Below are 20,120 nucleotides of genomic sequence, written 5' to 3' on the forward strand. Positions count from 1 at the left end.
GCAGCCTTTGGTAGCTCTCATTTGCTCCCTTGCTCCCTGTGTAGTACACAGGCTATGTGACCACACACAGTGACTGACAGTTGGACCAGGCTGGATTTAGCACTTTGTAGGCAAACCAGTCAAGGAGTGTGGATGAGGGAAAGGAGACTTTCAGACCAACCTGAGAACCTAGTCATGCCCAGGGCCCAGTACCAGTTCTAGGAGGCACCCTTTTTCCTGTCTCAGGGGACGGGGAGAGGAATAGAGGGCTGAGAAATTCAGAGTCAGCAGCTTATTATAATACGGGAAAGGGCGAGACGAGGAAGGGAGAGGAACTTCCTGCCTGGTCAGGTCAAACTCCAAGTTCCCTGAGCGGCTAGCTTAAGACTCAGCCCCAGCACCCAACACCATCCCCAGCCCCTAGGAAGTAGAATTGGCTGTGTATTGGCCTTTGGATTATCCTAGCAGCCCATAACGTAGCTGGTGAGGAAACTGAGGCATACAAGAGACGGACGGTCCTCAGCGTGTCCCCAGACATAGTGCATCTGCAAGGCTGTGTTTGAAGCGTCTCTGAGCACTGCTCCCTTGGATAGCTTCTTCTGGAGAGACCGTGTGTGTGTGTGTGTGTGTGTGTGTGTGTGTGTGTGTGTGTGTGTGCGCGCGCGTGCGTGTGCGCGCGTGCTATCTGGCTCCAGCAAGGAGCCCAGCTTAGCCTCGGGAGAGAGCAAAGCTTCCTAAGACAGACTCAGACCAGGACAGAGTCAGCCCCACCCGGAGCCCCCTTTCAGAAGTTAGGCTTCCAAGAAGGAACACCCAAATTGTCCAGTTGCTGCAGAGCCCCAGCCTCCGGGGGCAGGGGCCTCCAGGAGAGTCTGTAAATGGTTTCCTCACAATCACCCTTCTCAGGACGGTGGGGGCATCCACTACTCAGCCGGAATTTGACTCTCATGGCATAGAGCCCGGTCTCCGTGGCAGCGGAGGATTTATTACCAGGCCTCCGCCCAGCATGCTGGACTTTCGACTCCAAGCTGGAGTAAAGAGAACCAAACTCAGTTCCAGGAGTAAGGGGAGCCTGAGGATGGTGAGTGAGGGGCTGTGCCGGAAGGAGGTGGGAAGGGCCCCCGCTGAAGCCCCCTCTTGACTGTTCTTTCTCTGCTACAGGCCAAGTTCCTTTCCCAGGACCAAATTAATGGTAGGTTGGGTTTGTTCTTTAATTAGTAATTCGCCACAAAATGTGTGTCTCATTAGGCAATTTGCTTTGCTGGGTTTTGTTGGTAGGAAGGAAGGCCCCGAGGGGTGGACAGCTGGCCCACCCACAGGCTTGGGGCCAGGTGCTGTGGGGCAGCTGGTTATCTGTTTGGGGGTGGCCCTGAAGACCGACTAACTGACTTCCAGGGCTTGTTATATGTCAGTGTGACTTTCAAGCTGGGTCATAAAAGTGAGCTTGCTTAGTGCTCCAGAGAGCCTGGAAACGGGTCTGGGTGGGAGGCTGGTCATGGAGAAAGGTCACTAACATAGTAATTGAACCAGAGATGGGGGATGGGGCTTTGTAGTCAGTGTAGACAGGCAACAGAACTCAGGGTTACACGCTGGGGCAGGATATTTCTTTATGGACCTTAGACTGTAAAATGAGGGGCTCAGCTGGCACCTCCTGCCTAGTTCAGTGTGGGCACCTTGTTCTTGGGCTTCCCACAGAGCAGAGTTCTGTTTCCCCAAGAGCAGAAAGGCAGAATTAAGTTACACAGGACCTGGCAAACACCTGGCCAGGGATCTGGTGGCTGAGTTTCTGGCAGAGAGGCCAGAGTGCAGCACAGGCCCTTTACGGGATAACTCTCTTTTCCCTGAGGCTGAGCCCCTACACCTGCCCCAACATAGGAGGGAAACAGCCTTGGTAACCCCCTTCTCATTGCCGCTGACATGACACCTTGTCGGTGAGCTAGAACTGCAGGTACACAGGGACACGGAGCTCTGGTGCAGGACACTGTCCAGCAGGCCACAGGGGTGGCTTCTGGTTACCCCAGCAAGGATCTATCCCAGAGATGTAAATGACTAGAGTACAGTCTAGAGCAGGGAGTGACAGCGATGTGTGCCTATTGGTCCTACTCTTAGATTCCTCAACTCCCTATCCCCAAACTAAGGCCCAGAACAGAGGGGACAGTGAGGAGACTCTGCTACACAGAGCCTAGCCCACAGTTAGGGGCCAGGGGCTGGCGGACAATCCACTATGGGAGAATTTGTACTGCTCTTGCAGAAGACCTAAGTTTGGTTCCCAGTACATATACAAGAACTGATCACCATCACCTGTAACTCCATCTCCCAGGGCAAAGGAAACCTTTGGCCTCCTGGGGCACCTGTATGCGTGCATGTGCACACAATGGAAAGTAAAGTCTTTGAAGGGGGGACCTAAGCTAGAGGCCACCTGTCAGCCTCACCAGTCCCCCTACTCTGTCTGGACAACGGACTCACTGCCCCCTCGCTCCCATGGCTTTTGAAACAACTAGAAAGGAAGAAGGCGAATTCTCTTTGTATCCCAGTGTCTAACACCAAGAAGGTGGCCATGAGTGTTTAGAGTTGGAAGCCTGGACAGGGTTGGGCGAGGAATGGGGCTTTGGAAGCTCCCAGGCCAGTCACCTTTGAGTCTCAGTTTTCTTGTCTGAGAAGAGGGTCAACGATGCATCCTGATGTGTTTACCTCACTTCTACTTTACTTCAGCAAGAGTCCTTTCTCTGTGCTAACCCTGCCCTGTGCCAGCCCTTCCCCAGGTGTTAAAAACTGAGCAGGGGGCCGGAAGGTACCCCCCATTCTTGGGGTCACAATCAAGGAGAGTGAAAGACAGAATGGACAGCAGTGAATGAGGGGTGGGGCCACACTGAGAGGACTGGAGGGGTGTGTGTGTGTGTGTGTGTGTGTGTGTGTGTGTGTGTGTGAAGGAGACTGAGGATCGGGGTCCTCAGGCAAGCCAGGTATTCTGGGGATCTTGTTATCTTGGTCTAGCATAGTGAGAAAAGACTGCAGGTACTGAGGGCCCACCAAGCACTGTGATGCAGGACAGTGTCCAGCAGGCTCCAGAGGTGGCTTCTGGTGACCCAGGAAGGGATCCCAGCGTTGTAAAGGACCAGAGCTTGGACAGATGGCGGAGGGGAGGGAGAAGGCGGAAGGGGGGTTGGAGGCGGCAGCTGGAGAGATGGCTCAGCAGTTAAGAGCACCTGAGAGAGGGAGATAGGTTCCCTGCAGTCACGCTGGGTGACTCAACACCACCTGGAATTCCAGCTCCAGGGAATCTGGCTCTGCAGGTTTGAAGAGATGGATGGGGGCTGGAGAGATAAAGGCACCTGCCCCCAAGCCGGGGGCGGGGGGGTTCCTCCCAGCCCAGCACATGGTGGAAAGAACCATCTCCCCCACAAGATACTCTCTGACTCCCACACATATATACACTAAAAAAAAAACAAAATAAACAGTGATCTGGAGAGATGGCTCAGCTACAGTGTACTCATATACTTAAGATAAATCTTCAACTAAAATAAAATGTATTAAAATTCTTAAGAGAAAAAAGAGGGGCTGGAGAGATAGCTCAGAGGTTAAGAGCACTGACTGCTCTTCCAGAGGTCCTGAGTTCAATTCCCATCAACCACATGGTGGCTCACAACCATCTGTAATGGGATCTGATGCCCTCTTCTGGTGTGTATGAAGACAGCGACAGTGTGCCCACATATATGAATTAAATAAAGAAATCTTTAAAAAATTAAGAAAAGAAAGAAAAGGTGGGTCTGTCAATGCTGGAAGAGAACACATATGTCAGTTTGCTCAGAGGCTGGCCTCTGTTTAATCCTTGCTCTAGGCCCTGGTTACCAATATAGGGGAATGCAGTGTGCTTGTCTGGACAGCCAGCAGATCCTGCTCCCCACCCCCAACCCCAGGCTTCAGCTCCTTCCTTGGAACATGGAAGGGATTAGGGGATTAGGGCAACTCACCCCACGGCATCTCCATCTGCAGAGCTGGGATCTTACCCAAGCTCCCAGGTGGCTTGGCTTTGCCTCCAGGGGCCCCAGAGGGAAGAGGCAGGACAGATAGGACAGCTTTGCCAGGTGTGCAGCAGCAGCAGGGAAGAAAGGACAGCAAAAAGAGCCATGGGCCAGCTCTGCCGAGCCCTAGGCACCCTTCCCGGCAGTTCCACATCGGGACCAGGACCTGCCTGAGGACAACATTAGAGTTCAGGAGCCAGGTCCTAGACAAGTGAGAAAAAGTAGCCACACTCAGCTCTGACAATGATAAACCCCTGCCTAAGAGAGCATCAGAGAACCACTGCCCGCCATTTGCCTCCTAGGGGATTCTGCAGACAGAGGTGAGACTGTCTCATCAATGTTACAAAGGTCCCCGGAGTCTGGCAGCCCTACCAACTTTTGAGTGGCATCTTAAGGAAGAGAGAAGGCAAGGAGGGGAGGCTTACTCTACCTGGAACTGCAGCTCCAGGGCATATCCACCCTTCTGGCATCTTGGGTGGCTTCACCCATGTGTCACTCACTCATGACACATACAAATAAATAAAAATAACACAAATAAATCTTCAACAATTAGCTCATCTTTCTCTGAATTCTATTTGACTTGTTGGTTTTATATCTGTATGACATTCATGTATTTATGTAGTGAGTGTGTATACACATACTGTGAATGTCAGAAGACAACTTGCAGGAGTTGCTTTTTCTTAAACCGTGTGGGTCCTGGGAATCAAATTCAGACTTGGCGGCAAGCACTGTATTAGTCAGGGTTCTCTAGAGTCACAGAACTTATGGATAGTCTCTAGATAATAAAGGAATTTATTGATGACTTACAGTCGGCAGCTCAATTCCCAACAATCGTTCAGTCACAGCTGTGAATGGAAGTCCAAGGATCTAGTAGTTACTCAGTCTCACGCAGCAAGCAGGCGAAGGAGCAGGAGCAAGAGCTAGACTCCCTTCTTCCAATGTCCTTATATTGTCTCCAGCAGAAGGTGTAGCCCAGATTAAAGGTGTGTTCCACCACACCTTTAATCCCAGATGAAAGGCATAGCCCAGATTAAAGGTGTGTTCCTTAACTCGGAGATTCAATCTTCTGGAATCCATAGCCACTATGGCTCAAGATCTTCAAACCAAGATCCAGATAAGGATCTCCAAGCCTCCAGATAAGGGTCACTGGTGAGCCTTCCAATTCCGGATTGTAGTTCATTCCAAATATTGTCAAGTTGACAACCAGGAATAGCCACTACAATCCACCCCTTGTCAACTTGACACAAATAATATCTCATGTTCACATGAAACAATAACAAGGTTGTAAATACGCCTAACATGATATAACTATCCCTCGTACAATCGCAAACGCATTAGTAAATTTACAATGGGCATTCATATTACTTTATAATCCTCGTTTCTGCAACTGGTTACGTGGCCTTAATTGGTATTTATAACTACCTTCCTCTACTACCCATTCTGTATTTCCTTCACCTTCAGCCAGCACCTCAGCAGGTCTTGGCTCTTTTCCTGGAGGATTGACCCATACCTTCATTCCTGATGGGTCTGTGTCCTTTGTCATCCTGCTTGGATTAGGCTGTTGTAGTTTCCCATTGACTTTAATCACAGGACATGGTAGTACTAAGAGACGCCCTAAGGGATCTCCTACACTCCAGACATAATCTTGCTTACCACCATTGTGAAGAGGTAATCCAATTTCCCCATGGTAATCTGGATCTATCACCCCTCCTAACACTGTTATTCCTTTTTTAGCCTGTTGGTTTAAGGGCATTAGAAGCCCAAAATGACCAGGGGGAAGTCTGAGCTTCCAGTTCAATGGAATGTTTGTTGTAGCTCCTGGTAGGAGCACTCCCCTCTCTGGAGCCAAAACTTCTAGGCCAGCAGAACCTAGAGTTATGGGGACAGGAAGCAAAAATTTTCCTAGAGGGTCACTAGGAGTGATAGTAAGTGGAACTATTCCGTTTTCCACCCCTTGATTCCTGGACCCATGAATCCTGGCTATGGGTGAAACTGTACCATATATCGAGCGCTGATTCAAAGCATATACTGCCTTCTGAAGAACTCTACCCCAGCCTTCCAAGCTGTTACCACCTAATTGGCGCTGTAACTGCGTCTTCAAAAGGCCATTCCATCTTTCTATCAGCCCAGCTGCTTCAGGATGATGGGGAATGTGGTAAGACCAGTGTATTCCATGATCGTGGGCCCACTGTCGTACTTCTCTGGCTGTGAAATGAGTTCCTTGGTCAGAAGCAATACTGTGTGGAATACCATGACGATAGATGAGGCATTCTGTCAGTCCGTGAATGGTGGTTTTAGCAGAGGCATTACGTGCAGGAAAGGCAAATCCATAACCAGAATAAGTATCTACTCCAGTAAGAACAAAACGCTGTCCTTTCCACGAAGGAAGTGGTCCAATGTAGTCAACCTGCCACCAGGTTGCTGGCTGGTCACCTCGAGGAATGGTGCCATATCTGGGGCTCAGTGTTGGTTTCTGCTGTTGGCAGATCTGGCAATCAGCAGCAGCTGTAGCCAGGTCAGCCTTGGTGAGTGGAAGCCCATGTTGCTGAGCCCAAGCATAACCTCCATCTCGACCACCATGGCCACTTTGTTCATGTGCCCATTGAGCAATGACAGGGATGGCTGGGGAGAGAGGCTGACTGTCCACAGAACGGGTCATCTTATCCACTTGATTATTGAACTCCTCCTCGGCTGAAGTCACCTTTTGGTGAGCATTTACATGGGACACAAATATCTTCACATCCTTTGCCCATTTGGAGAGATCTATCCACATACTTCTTCCCCAGATGTCTTTCTCACCAATTTTCCAATTGTGATCTTTCCAAGTGCCTGACCATCCAGCCAATCCATTGGCTACAGCCCATGAGTCAGTGAATAATCGTACATCTGGCCATTTCTTCTTACAAACAAACTGTAATACCATGTGTACTGCCCGAAGTTCTGCCCACTGTGAAGATTTCCCTTCACCTGTGTCTTTCAGTGTTGTCCCAGAAAGGGGTTGTAATGCTGCAGCTGTCCACTTCTGGGTGGTGCCTGCATAACGTGCAGAGCCATCAGTAAACCAGGCTCTAGTCTTCTCCTCTTCGGTCAGTTGATCATAGGGAACACCCCATGAGGCTATAGGTGCATGCTTGGCAGCAGATGGCATTGTAACAGGAGTAGAAACCATAGGCATTTGAGCAACTTCTTCATGTAACTTGCTTGTGCCTTCAGGACCTGCTCTGGCCCGATCACGTATATACCACTTCCATTTGATAATAGACTGCTGCTGTGCACGTCCCACTTTATGACTTGCAGGGTCTGATAGTACCCAGCTCATGATGGGTAGTTCAGGTCGCATAGTGACTTGGTGTCCTATTGTCAGACGTTCAGTTTCCACTAAGGCCCAATAGCAGGCCAAGAGCTGTTTTTCAAAGGGAGAATAGTTGTCTGCAGATGATGGTAGAGCTTTGCTCCAAAATCCCAAAGGCCTTTTCTGTGATTCACCTACAGGGGCCTGCCAGAGGCTCCAAACAGCATCTCTATCAGCCACAGACACCTCAAGTACCATCGGATCTGCTGGGTCATATGGTCCAAGTGGTAGAGCAGCCTGCACAGCAGCCTGGACCTGTTGAAGGGCCTTCTCCTGTTCCAGGCCCCACACAAAGCTAGCAGCTTTCCGAGTCACTTGGTAAATAGGCCTAAGTAACACACCCAAGTGAGGGATGTGTTGTCTCCAGAATCCAAATAGACCCACTAAACGTTGTGCTTCTTTCTTGGTTGTAGGAGGGGCCAGGTGCAATAACTTATCTTTCACCTTAGAAGGAATATCTCTGCATGCCCCACACCACTGGACTCCTAAGAATTTCACTGAGGTAGATGGTCCTTGAATTTTGGTTGGATTTATTTCCCATCCTCTGGTACGCATATGTGTTACCAATGAGTCCAAAGTGGTTGCTACTTCCTGCTCACTTGGTCCAATCAGCATAATGTCATCAATATAGTGCACCAATGTGATATTTTGTGGAAGATCCAAACGATCAAGATCCCTTCTAACTAAATTATGACACAGGGCAGGAGAGTTAATATATCCTTGAGGCAAAACTGTGAAGGTATACTGTTGGCCTTGCCAACTGAAAGCAAATTGCTTCTGGTGGTCCTTATGGACAGGTACTGAGAAGAAGGCATTTGCCAGATCAATAGCCGCATACCAGGTGCCAGGAGATGTGTTAATTTGCTCAAGTAACGAAACTACATCTGGTACAGCAGCTGCAATTGGAGTTACTACCTGATTTAGTTTTCGATAATCAACTGTCATTCTCCATGATCCATCTGTTTTCTGCACTGGCCAGATAGGAGAGTTAAACGGAGATGTGGTGGGAACCACCACCCCTGCGTCTTTCAAGTCCTTGATAGTGGCAGTAATTTCTGCAATGCCTCCAGGAATACGATACTGTTTTTGATTCACTATTTTCTTTGGCAAAGGCAACTCTAAAGGCTTCCATTTGGCCTTTCCAACCATAATAGCCCTCACTCTACAGTTCAGGGAACCAATATGAGAATTCTGCCAATTTCTGAGTATATCTATCCCAATTATACATTCTGGAACTGGGGAAATCACCACAGGATGTGTCCGGGGACCTACTGGACCTACTGTGAGTCGGACATCAGTCAAAACTCCATTAATCACCTGCCCTCCATAAGCCCCTACTTTAACTGGAGGGCCACAATGTTTCTTGGGATCCCCTGGGATCAGTGTCAACTCAGAACCAGTATCCAGCAGACCCCGAAAAGTCTGATTATTTCCTTTTCCCCAGTGTACAGTTACCCTTGTAAAAGGCCGTAGGTCCCTCTGGGGAAGAACTGGAGAAAGGGTAACAGCAAAACCTTTGAGTGTCTTATCAAGATCCTTCCTCAGTGGAACCTGGCCACCCCTTCATTCAAGGGGTTCTGGATCTGCAAACTGTCTCAAGTCTGGAAATTGATTCACTGGCCGAGATTGCTGTTTACCACGATCTAATGTAGCCTTTCTTTCATTTGGCTGTTTACCACGATCTAATGTAGCCTTTCTTTCATTTGTTTGAGAATTTTTCTGCTTATACAGATCAAACAAATATGCAGTAGGCTTCCTATGTATTTCATTCCTGGAAACACCATGATTGGTTAGCCAGTACCAAAGGTCCAACCGAGTCATGCCATTATAAATTTCACCTCTCCTGTGCTGACCATTACTGGGTATGTTATTATAAACATTCTTTTGTCTACGCTGTCCATTATAATAACTAGAATCACCTTGTCTCGGGCGATTCAATGCTGCCACCTGGCCCTTGTTACCTCGGAATCCAACTAAACCCAGTGAATTTAATTCATCTAATTGAGCAGAAGCATCTCCAATGCTAAGATCTGGCACAAGGAAAAGGGAAAGAACAAAACCCTTCAAATGTGCCGGTGCCCCTCTCACCAATTTTCGTCTTATAGAGCTGGTGAAGGGCATATCTTCTGGACCTTCCCATTGTGGACAATTATGCTTTACACAATATATCCACTCTAGCATTGCAATTTCCCTAAGTCTTAAAATCCCTTCATCAACACTAAGCCACGGAATATCAGGCATCTCCAAGTCATTTCCAGTAGGCCATCTTTTGATAAACACCTCAGCCAACCATTCAAACAAACTTTTGGCACCTTTTTTAACTATGCGAGCTTCCGTATTAAACCTAGAATCTCTACTCAGAGGACCCATGTCAATAAACTCAGCCTGCTCTAGTTTTATGTTCCTTCCACCCTTATCCCACACCCTTAAAATCCATTCCCACACATATTCACCAGGTTTCTGCTTGAATGAATTAGCAAATTCGTTAAGCTCCTTAGTAGTGTAGCGAATTTCTTCATGGACTACACTTTCTACCTCCCCTCTAGGAGCCTGTTTTGCTTTGAGTCTGGTCACAGGTCTAGAAGAAACTATTGGTGGGCCTTGAGAAACATCAGTAGTGAAAGTCATTGCTGGTTTATCAGACTCTGCAAAATTAATTTCCTCATGTGGGGAAGGCATTGTTTCAAGGGGTGGGGCTGAGGGTACTACTTCCTCAGGTGGGGCAAACCCTTGAGAATCTGAAGATTCAAAATTCTCAGCTTCAACATGGTCTTCCCACACATCCCCGTCCCATGTTGTAGGATCCCATTCTTTGCCAATTAGAGCCCTTACTTTAACTGTTGACACACTCTGAGGCTGAGACTTGAATTTTCGCTGTAGTTCAGCCAACCTTACAATGAGAGTTTCCGTTTGATTTTCTGCAACTTGAGCTCTGTTGCTACAAGAGAGAAGATTTTCTTCAAGGACACACTTAGCAACTTTTAGATCGTTTACTTGTGTCTGGAGCCTTTCGATTTTATCACACAACTCCTTCCTTTCATTCATCATTCTTTCCACAGATACTAAGAGCAGCCAGCCAGTAAAATCATTTTCCGATTTTTTCCCCATCTTGTAGAAAGCTTTGTGCACTGAATCACCTAATTCATTAAGAAAATCAAGGGCATTAGCTTCTTTAAGTTCGGAATATAGTTTCAACCATGGGTCTTCAAAATTCTCTGAGCTCCCAGGAGGGAGAGAATCTGGAGAGGTTTCAATAGTTGAAAGTGCTGGTGGATCAACAAGCCAATTCCAGTATTTTAAAAGATTCATCCTTGTACTTCTGTTACTCTAGAACCACTCCTGGTACCAACTTCTGTATTAGTCAGGGTTCTCTAGAGTCACAGAACTTATGGATAGTCTCTAGATAATAAAGGAATTTATTGATGACTTACAGTCGGCAGCTCAATTCCCAACAATCGTTCAGTCACAGCTGTGAATGGAAGTCCAAGGATCTAGTAGTTACTCAGTCTCACGCAGCAAGCAGGCGAAGGAGCAGGAGCAAGAGCTAGACTCCCTTCTTCCAATGTCCTTATATTGTCTCCAGCAGAAGGTGTAGCCCAGATTAAAGGTGTGTTCCACCACACCTTTAATCCCAGATGAAAGGCATAGCCCAGATTAAAGGTGTGTTCCTTAACTCGGAGATTCAATCTTCTGGAATCCATAGCCACTATGGCTCAAGATCTTCAAACCAAGATCCAGATAAGGATCTCCAAGCCTCCAGATAAGGGTCACTGGTGAGCCTTCCAATTCCGGATTGTAGTTCATTCCAAATATTGTCAAGTTGACAACCAGGAATAGCCACTACAAGCACCTTCACCCCCTGAGCCACCTTGCTGGCCCTTTTTGCTAGCTTTGTTTTTTGAGACAGTGTCTCGGATAGTCTAGGCTAACCTTGAACTACTACATAGTGGAGGCTAACCTTGGAATCCTGAGCCTCCTGCCTTCACCCACAAGTGCTGGGATTATAAGCACACGCCATCACACTCTGTCTCTGGGGTTTTGGAGTTCAGGTGGGGCAAAAGAAGGGAAAGAGACTAGGGATGCCGGGAAGCTCAATGTTGGGTGCCTGCACAACCTGTGCATCCCCAGCATGGGGTGGGGAGGGGAAAGGGATGGAAGAGGAGGAGGAGGGCAGGGGTGGGGTGACCACATGCTACTGACTTCCTCTCCCAACTGTGCGCAGAGTACAAGGAGTGCTTCTCCCTGTACGACAAGCAGCAGAGAGGGAAGATCAAGGCCACAGATCTTCTGGTGTCCATGAGGTGCCTAGGGGCCAGCCCCACGCCTGGGGAAGTGCAGCGGCACCTGCAGACTCATGGGATAGGTGAGTGGGTGGTCTGGGTGGGCTCGTGGAGGGCAGAAGAAGCCGGTGGTGGCCGTGGATAAAGCTCAGAAGCCTGAGGTACTGATGTGACCTCCCCAGTCTGAATGGTAGAGGTAGCTAGCTGGCCATGTATATATACTCTGTGTTTCATCCCACAGGGGACCTTGGTCTCATGTCCCACCAAGTCTGTCACAGCCCAAGAAAGTATGCTAACACTGGTCTCAGTGTTTTGTTTTGTTTTTTCTCTCTGATTTTATTTGAGATAGAGTCTCATGTAGCCCAGGGTGACACCAAGTTCCTGATCCTCCTGCCTCCACTTCCTGAATGCTGGGCTCACAGATATGTATCGCCATACTCTGCTTCTATATTTATGGAGAATCAGCCTTCTGCAGGGGGTTTGGGATGTGCTTAGTGAAAACGGCCCAGTTGTGTGTGCTCTATCCAACTATGTCCTAACCAAAGGCACATCCCAGAGCCAGTAAGGTGCCTGGGCTCTGGAGCCAATGGAGGACTCAAGATCAGGGCTCAATTCTTCTGATTTCTTTCGCTGACCTAGAAACTGTAACAAGGCTGCCAAACTGGAAGGGAACGCAACCCAAGCAGTACCAAGCAGCCCTCTCTGCTGCTGTCATTAAGGGAGACTTTCTTTTTTTCTTCTCTCTCTCTCTCTCCTTCCTTCCTTCTTTCTTTTGTGTTTTTTTTTTTTTTTTTTTTTTTTTTTTTTTTTTTTTTTTTTGAGACAGGGTTTCTCTGTGTAGCCCTGGCTGTCCTGGAACTCACTCTGTAGACCAGGCTGGTCTCAAACTCAGAAATCCGCCTGCCTCTGCCTCCCAAGTGCTGGGATTAAAGGCATGTGCCACCATCACCCGCTTTTTTTTTTTTTTTTTAAAGATTATTTATTTATTTAATGTGAATACACTGTTGCTGTCTTCAGACACACCAGAAGAGTGCATCAGATCTCATTAAGGATGGTTGTTAGCCACCATTGTGGTTGCTGGGATTTGAACTCAGGACTTTTAGAAGAACAGCCAGTGTTCTTAACTGCTGAGCCATCTCTCCAGCCCCTGAGACTTTCTTTTTTGACTGGAACATATGGGACTTTTATAATCAAAACCAAATTGTGTGTTTTTTTTACTTTTAGGAGTTTAAAAACTCAGGGAGTAATGTCTACCAGGGTGTATACACTGGGGACTGGACTCTGGGGTGTGGGGTGAAGGTGTGTGTGTGTGTGGGGGGGGAAACAAGCCCAGAGAAAGGGGTGGCTTTGGAAAGAGCACTTGATCTGAAGCCTGAGTCCAGCCCTCAGCACCTGGACCTCAGCATCCTCATCTCTCAGATGGGTTCTCCCATCTGCTAGGGTTACTGGAGCCAGGGAGCATCTCCTCCTAGAGGCCAGAGCCCAGGGGGCAGAAACCTGAGCTCTCTGTTCCTTAAGGACAAAGCAGTCAGGGGCATTCCCATTTGCGGTGCAAAATGGTGTGAGGTCCTTGTCACGGTCTGAAGGCCATGGGAAGGCAGAGCCCAGGGCTTGAGGTGGCTCTGGTGCCTGCTAAGAGGAGACTGGACACATTGACTTGGGCCAGGTTCCCTCCATTTTGGAAGCATGGGAGAGAGCAGAGGAGGAGGCTCCGTTTGGTCCTGTGCCATCATTCAATACTCTGGATTACTGTCTCTTTAGCAAGCAAGATAGGGGGAGGGATTAATAATCATGCTGTTTTAGTTGTGCCCTCCCCCTGCTGCTGTCCCCCCCCCCCCCGTTGCTATGATAAAATACCATAACTAAAGCAACTTAAGAAGAGAAGGTTTTATTTCAGTCCATCCCAGCTTAAAGCACCTGATCACATGTCCAGAAGGCGACACCAATGAATGCATGCCATGCCTGTTAGCTGAAAGCCAGGGCTCTCCACTATGACAAAGTTGAGAATCACCTACCCTAGGGAATGGTGCCTGTTTGGTTTTGGACCTAGGACAAAGGACTGAGGTGCATATTTTACACACCAAAGCAGACCTGGCCTCCAGGTTCTCCCAGCATCCCTCAGTCCCTTCCTGTCATACCCTGCCCCAACCCTGAACTTTCCAGCCCAGGGGCTGGGCTGCCCTTCCCCCAGAGGCTTTTCCCTATAGAATCCAGACATTTTGGTCTCTCCCTCACTCCTGTCCTCTCTGCAGGGGCACCCTTTCTCTCTTTCTCTTCCCCCTCCCCTGACTCTCCCCATGGTGACTCCCCCCTGGCTTCAATCCTTGAGGCCAGTGAACTCACCTGAGAGCAGCTTCCCAACAAACCTGCCTTTTACATCATCTAGTCTGGCTTGAACTGGCTCAATTCACAGGCAGTGGCCGAGCAATAGCCTATCAGTGTCACCCAAAATGGATGTGCCTTTTACATCAATTGGAGCTGGCTTCCCTAAGAACCTTCCCGCCTGCTCACTGTCTTGTGGGGTTTCCTAGACAAGAACGGAGAGCTGGACTTCTCCACCTTCCTGACCATCATGCATATGCAAATCAAGCAAGAGGACCCAAAGAAAGAAATCCTTCTGGCCATGCTGATGGCAGACAAGGAGAAGAAAGGTTACATCATGGCGTCTGAGCTGCGGTCGAAACTCATGAAACTGGGAGAGAAGCTCACTCACAAGGAAGGTACCAGCCTGGTGGGCTCTGAGCGAGGGAACCGTGGGGAGGGCAGTGTTCTGTAGCTCACCCAAGGCTGTGCAGACGGCAAGATGATGAATGGCCCAGAAGTCAAGCCAGGCTGAACCAGAGGGGAGAGGCGGACGTGGGCCAGGGGAGAGGGTCAGCTCTGAGACAGTCCCGGCATCTGCCAGGGTTCACTTCGTTCAAGCTCTCACCGAGGATCCCAGTGTGGCTCAGAGTGGCTAGTAATGCAGCCACTTTTGGTTTTAGAACTTTACTGGTGTGGTTATCAAATGTCAGCTTTGTAGGTGATAATGTGTCACAATGTCAAAGACATAGCCCCAAGATAGGGGCTGGAGAGATGACTTCTTGGGTAGGGTTTGCCCCACAAGCATGAAGATCAGAGTTTGGATCCTGGAACCCATGGGTTTTTGTTTGTTTGTTTGTTTGTTTGTTTTGTTTTTTGTTTTCTTTTTAAACTGGTGTGTGTAGCTGCCTGTAATTCCTGCACTCACTTGGGGGGGGGGGGGAGCAGAGACGGAATGCTAGGGCAAGCTGACTAGACTAAATCCGAACTGTAGGCTCTAGGTTCGGAGAGCCTCTGCCTGAAACAAAAGTAGACAGCCGTAGAGGAAGACACCAGATGGCAACCTTGGGTTTCCATACATAGGTGCCAGTGCACCTGCACGTGAGCCTCCACACACATGAGCTGTGATACACATGTGCACACAAGCCATACACACTAAAAGCTACGACACAGGACACACTGGCTCAGCTGACACAAGGGGCCAGCTGAGTGGCTCTTGAGTAGAGCTGAGGCAGAGTGCAGGGTGTAGGAGCCTCTCCTGTCCAGGGCCATCTTCTCACGACAGCTGGCTCGGGTACAGTCACCTGTGGTGTTTCCAAATTGAGAAGCCATTGTGCCCCTGCCCCTAGCAGCCCTAAGAACTGGGGCTGTGGGAGCTTTTCAGGGGTGGCTAGAGAAACCTGTCATGGTCACGACTATGAGGTGATCTTGCCTACAACACTTTTTGCTTCAGAACAGGATGAGGGCCTGGGCCTTGTGAGGAAGCTCTAGCAGGCTTGGGCCATTTGAGGTGTCTTTCTTCCTAGCCCACTAACACTGTTGGCAGCCCTGACCCTGATACAACTGTAGACTTCGGCCTGCCCCTGGTCAGCATCACTTGTATCCAAAGCCAGGGTTTTCAGGTTGTGTGGGGAGCTTGTAGGGTCAAATGGAGGTTCAGCTTAGGCACAGAGGGGTGAAAAGGCCCAATACCCATTGATTATTAATTTCTGGCCAGATTACAACTAACGAAGGCAGAGTTTTCAGGTTGCGGTTTGAATCGAGTTTGAATCCGGGCCCTTCCTTTAGGGAGCCCTTGGGATGAGCTTCTTCCCCTTGCTGTAAATGGGGTTCTCACAGGTATCCCTGGGGTCCTTCAAGAACTAGCAGTCTATGGACCAGCCTGCTCAGATCGTATCTGCACTCAGGAAGGTCCCGGGCAAAGCTCTTAAAAATGGTGCAGAGCAGGCAGATTCAGCTCTCAATGTCTCTCAGCTGGAAGCACTTACTGCAACTGCTTTTCATGTGAAGGGGAAAACCGGCCTGTCCTTGCCTCAGACTCCATGGCACTGCTGGTGGAGTGCTCTCTCAGGTGGTTAGCGATCTGCCTGCAGGGATATTCAGGCCCTAGACTTCCCTCATGCTAAGCAGCAATTGGGAAGGGGCTGGCAGAGACTTCTGGGGACTCAGAAGAAATATTCTGTTCTGAAGCATCGTGGACACATGTAGTACCCAGCACAGCTATCACCTAGCCTTAGAGTGCTGCCCACTCTGGTCAGCATTGGGCTGTGGCATGCTGCCTTCTGGTCTGTCTGGAGCAGATACTTGGCCTGTTCTCTGTGGCTGGCTATTCACTAACTGGCTGCAGGTTAGAAGCTGTTCCATGAAATAAGATGCACCTGTCTCCCCAGGCTCAGAGCACCTCTGGGTTTAAAAAGAGAGAACTATATCCAATCTATCTAATATCTATCTATCTATCTATCTATCTATCTATCTATCTATCTGACAGGATCTCACTATATAGACCAAGCTAATATCTATCTATCTATCTATCTATCTATCTATCTATCTATCTATCTATCTATCTATCTATCTATCTGACAGGATCTCACTATATAGACCAAGCTAATATCTATCTATCTATCTATCTATCTATCTATCTATCTGACAGGATCTCACTATATAGACCAAGCTAATATCTATCTATCTATCTATCTATCTATCTATCTATCTATCTATCTATCTATCTATCTATCTATCTATCTATCTGACAGGATCTCACTATATAGACCAAGCTAGCCTTAAACTCAGAGATCCACCTGTCTCTTCCTCCAGAGTTTTGGGACTAAAGTTGTACACACCACCATACCTAGCTGAATTAGTATCTTTTAAAAAGCAATTCCACTTTCAACAAGATTTTATTTGGCAGGTGTGTTGGTATAGGCCTTTAATCGGAGCACTTGGGAATCAGAGGCAGGCTCATCTCTGCTGAGTTCCAGCTGCCAGCCTAGTCTACAAAGGACATTCTAGGCAGTGCTACCCTCTCAAAACAAACAAAAAAGATTCTCATAGAAAAAAAGATTCTGTGATTGCACATATATGTACAGGTGCCCACGGAGGGCAAATAATGGGCATCAGATCCCCTGGAACAGGTTAGAGGCAGTTGTGAGCCACCTACAAATCACCTGGGAATGGAATTAGGGTTCTCTCAATAGTAGTTTGTACTCTTAACTGCTAAGCCATCTTTCCAGCCCCTGAACAATGTAGTTTGATGCTTTGAACTTCAGTTGCAGTTGGATCTACTTTTTGCATGTGCATTGACAAGACACATTTTTCAAATTAATATTAGGGATCCAACTCCAATCAAGGTGCACGTTGGCGGTGTGCTCTCCTTACCTCATCCCTTTTGTAGTGAAATAGAGTAACAGACACTTGCAGACTAGGCTACAGAGTAACAGACTCTTGTGGACTAGGCTATAGAGTAACAGACACTTGCAGACTAGGCTACAGAGTAACAGACACTTGCAGACTAGGCTACAGAGTAACAGACACTTGCAGACTAGGCTACAGAGTAACAGACACTTGCAGACTAGGCTACAGAGTAACAGACTCTTGCAGACTAAGCTACAGAGTAACAGACACTTGCAGACTAGGCTATAGAGTAACAGACACTTGCGGACTAGGCTATAGAGTAACAGACACTTGCAGACTAGGCTATAGAGTAACAGACACTTGCGGACTAGACTATAGAGTAACAGACACTTTCGGACTAGGCTATAGAGTAACAGACACTTGCAGACTAGGCTACAGAGTAACAGACACTTGTAGACTAGACTATAGAGTAACAGACCTCTTGTAGACTAGATTGTAGAGTAACAGACCTCTTGTAGACTAGATTGTAGAGTAACCGACCTCTTGCCACTCAGTATTCCATTGGTGGGGGGCAGCAAGGGGAGAGGTGGGTTTTTGTGGAGGAGAGGTGCATGTGTGAGCCTAGATTAGTGTGGCTGTGTTTGGAGCCATGGACGATGCCCCTGTGACTGGGAGGTTACAAGGGTGGGCTGCACAGGTACAACATCCATGCTAAAGGTTTCTTGAAAGACAGACAGAGGTCTGCCAAGCCTGCTGATCTCTGGAACCCACATGGTGGAAGGAGAGAGCTGATGCCCACAAGCTGTGCTCTGACCTCCACATGTGTGGTATGCATGCCTCCCCTCCAAAAGATGTTTAAAAAATTAAAATCAAGTACAAGGCAGCCTCAGTGACCGATCCAGTGTACTCTGTTCTCGTATCCTAGGCCCTGCAGAAAGAAAAAGTTCTGGGTTCTTGTAAGCAGATTATTCTCCCATTTTGGCTTGTATCCCAGTCCATGGGGAACAGTCTATCAGATTCTCAGGGAAGACTTCTGGAGACCCCTAACATCAGCAGATCCAAATTGAAACAGTAATGTGATTTATTGCAGTGGATGATCTTTTCAAGGAAGCAGGCATTGAACCAAACGGCCAAGTGAAATATGACACGTTTATCCAGAGGATCACCATTCCTGTGCGAGACTACTAAGGGAGCCAAGATCAAGAGAGCAGATGAGAGCCTTCGGGGCCTGAAAACCTAGACTGATTCCTTTTTGTAAGGGAAGTCTAGAGATGACACAACCACTGCATGGCATAAGTACCAATAAATGATGTAGCCATGGCATTGGATAACTGTAATAAGGTCTGTCTTGATTTCGGTACTAACATTAGTCTAGCCATTTGCAGCATAGTCTAGCCCTATGATTTGTAGTCAGGGTTGTGTGCCAGTGCTGCCTCTGCAACATCATCCCCTCACCCATTGTACTTCTCAAAGCCTTTGGACCTCATAAGGATGAAGATTGTGACTGAAAATAAATGGTTGGCAACTTCAAAGCATGTGGAATTGGTGTTTCCCTGGTAGTGTTTCTCTAAAAGAACAGTCTGCCCAGAAGACCAGTCTGCTTTGGGTGCAAAAACAACCTTCAACATTTCTAAGATAAAGCTGAGGTTGGCTGGGAACAGGCAACAAGCACAGAGTGCGTGTACACGCATGCACACACTTGCACACACATATAGAGCAACAAGCATAGAGCACATACAGCAACAAACAGTGTACACAGACACAGCACAAGCATATAGCACATGAACACACACACGACACACCCATTTCCTTTCTGGAGTTTCATTTTCTTGTTCTCATTTCTTATAGTTCTACAATCCCACTGATAAATCTTCATTTCCATCTCCCTGGCCAGACCAAGTGTAGGAAGCTTTTTCATAAAGAGGTATAAAGTCAAAACAAACATTAGAGGAGTGTACGGTTGGTTGATATCCCACACCAAAGGAAGTGGGAGGCCTCGTGGAGTTAAGCACGTCTTTCTGATGCTCCTGGCAGTTTGCTGAAGCTGGGCCCGGGGCCACTGTTAGGTTACAGGAACTAGGATGGTCTGCTCAAGTGACCCGAGGTGATCATGACTTTCAGCCATTCTCTTGGGACTAACAGAATAAGGAGATGCACCATGTCATGGCCAGAATCTGAGAGGCCCTGAAGGCCACAGTGGGAACCAGTGTCCTAGCCAGGATAGCCAGGAAACCCACGCAACACTCCAGCAGACGTAGGGTGCAGAGCTCTAAACATGAAGACCTTCATTCCTTTGTGTCAGGACTGCCTGTGGCTTTGTGCCTTATACGAAAGTAGAAAGACATATCAAGACACAAGGGTCTCTGGGGAAGCAGACAAGACACACATCTTACTAAGGGCTAAGAGTGGAAACACTCCAGGGAACTAAACACCGGCAACCTGGGTTCAGCTACCTCACATATGCTGGATGGCTCAGACCAAACAGAAGACAATTGAAGGGAGAGCCTCATTTTCCTGGGAGTAGATACTATGTGTCCCCTGAGTAGCTTGATTATAAGCAACCTGGCAAATTTCTTTAATACAAAAACCAAAAAACCTCCAAAAATAAACAAGCCAACAATACAAAAAGAAAAAAAAAAAACAAAAAACAAAAAACCCCAAAAAACACAAAACCAAACCAACCAACAAACAAAACAAACCCAAAAAAGCTAAATAACTGGCACATCCCTTCAAAGAGGATGTTGGTTTGAGGCTAACATGAGATATAATGCAAGAGTCTGCCTGGGAAACACAGATAAAAATGTAGAATTTCTGGGCTGTTTTAGGGAGCCAGAG

General features: G+C 47.9%; 1 protein-coding gene and 1 pseudogene across 7 annotated transcripts in view; one reads left to right on the forward strand and one right to left on the reverse strand.

The window, feature by feature from the left end:
• Positions 1-4,923, reverse strand: part of Gm10653 (predicted gene 10653) — a 20,548-nt pseudogene extending 15,625 nt beyond the window's left edge. Inside the window, exon 1 of the transcript NR_003965.2 lies at positions 4,809-4,923. The product of NR_003965.2 is annotated as a predicted gene 10653 (transcript). The remainder of the gene's footprint in view (positions 1-4,808) is intronic.
• Positions 371-18,820, forward strand: Calml4 (calmodulin-like 4). Of its 6 annotated transcripts, none has more exons than XM_006511529.4 (5): positions 644-1,060; positions 1,141-1,171; positions 11,576-11,716; positions 14,165-14,353; positions 18,358-18,820. In XM_006511529.4, the coding sequence occupies exons 1-5, from the start codon at positions 986-988 to the stop codon at positions 18,363-18,365; spliced, it is 444 nt and encodes a 147-aa protein (XP_006511592.1). In that variant the 5' UTR covers positions 644-985; the 3' UTR covers positions 18,366-18,820. The 6 variants fall into 6 exon arrangements, with proteins under 6 accessions (XP_017169168.1, XP_006511592.1, XP_006511595.1 ...); NM_138304.2 differs by having other exon boundaries at positions 1,003-1,060; positions 18,376-18,817; XM_017313679.2 differs by lacking the exon at positions 11,576-11,716 and having other exon boundaries at positions 371-1,060.
• Positions 18,821-20,120: the final 1,300 nt, after the last annotated feature.

Source organism: Mus musculus, chromosome 9 (genome assembly GCF_000001635.26).
Source record: "Mus musculus strain C57BL/6J chromosome 9, GRCm38.p6 C57BL/6J".
In the NCBI taxonomy this organism is placed as follows: domain Eukaryota; kingdom Metazoa; phylum Chordata; class Mammalia; order Rodentia; family Muridae; genus Mus; species Mus musculus.

Coding starts and splice junctions, on each gene's coding strand:
- Calml4 (NM_138304.2), top strand. Junction 1,172..11,575: donor TTCCCAGGACCAAATTAATG/GTAGGTTGGGTT, acceptor AACTGTGCGCAG/AGTACAAGGAGTGCTTCTCC. Junction 11,717..14,164: donor CCTGCAGACTCATGGGATAG/GTGAGTGGGTGG, acceptor GGGGTTTCCTAG/ACAAGAACGGAGAGCTGGAC.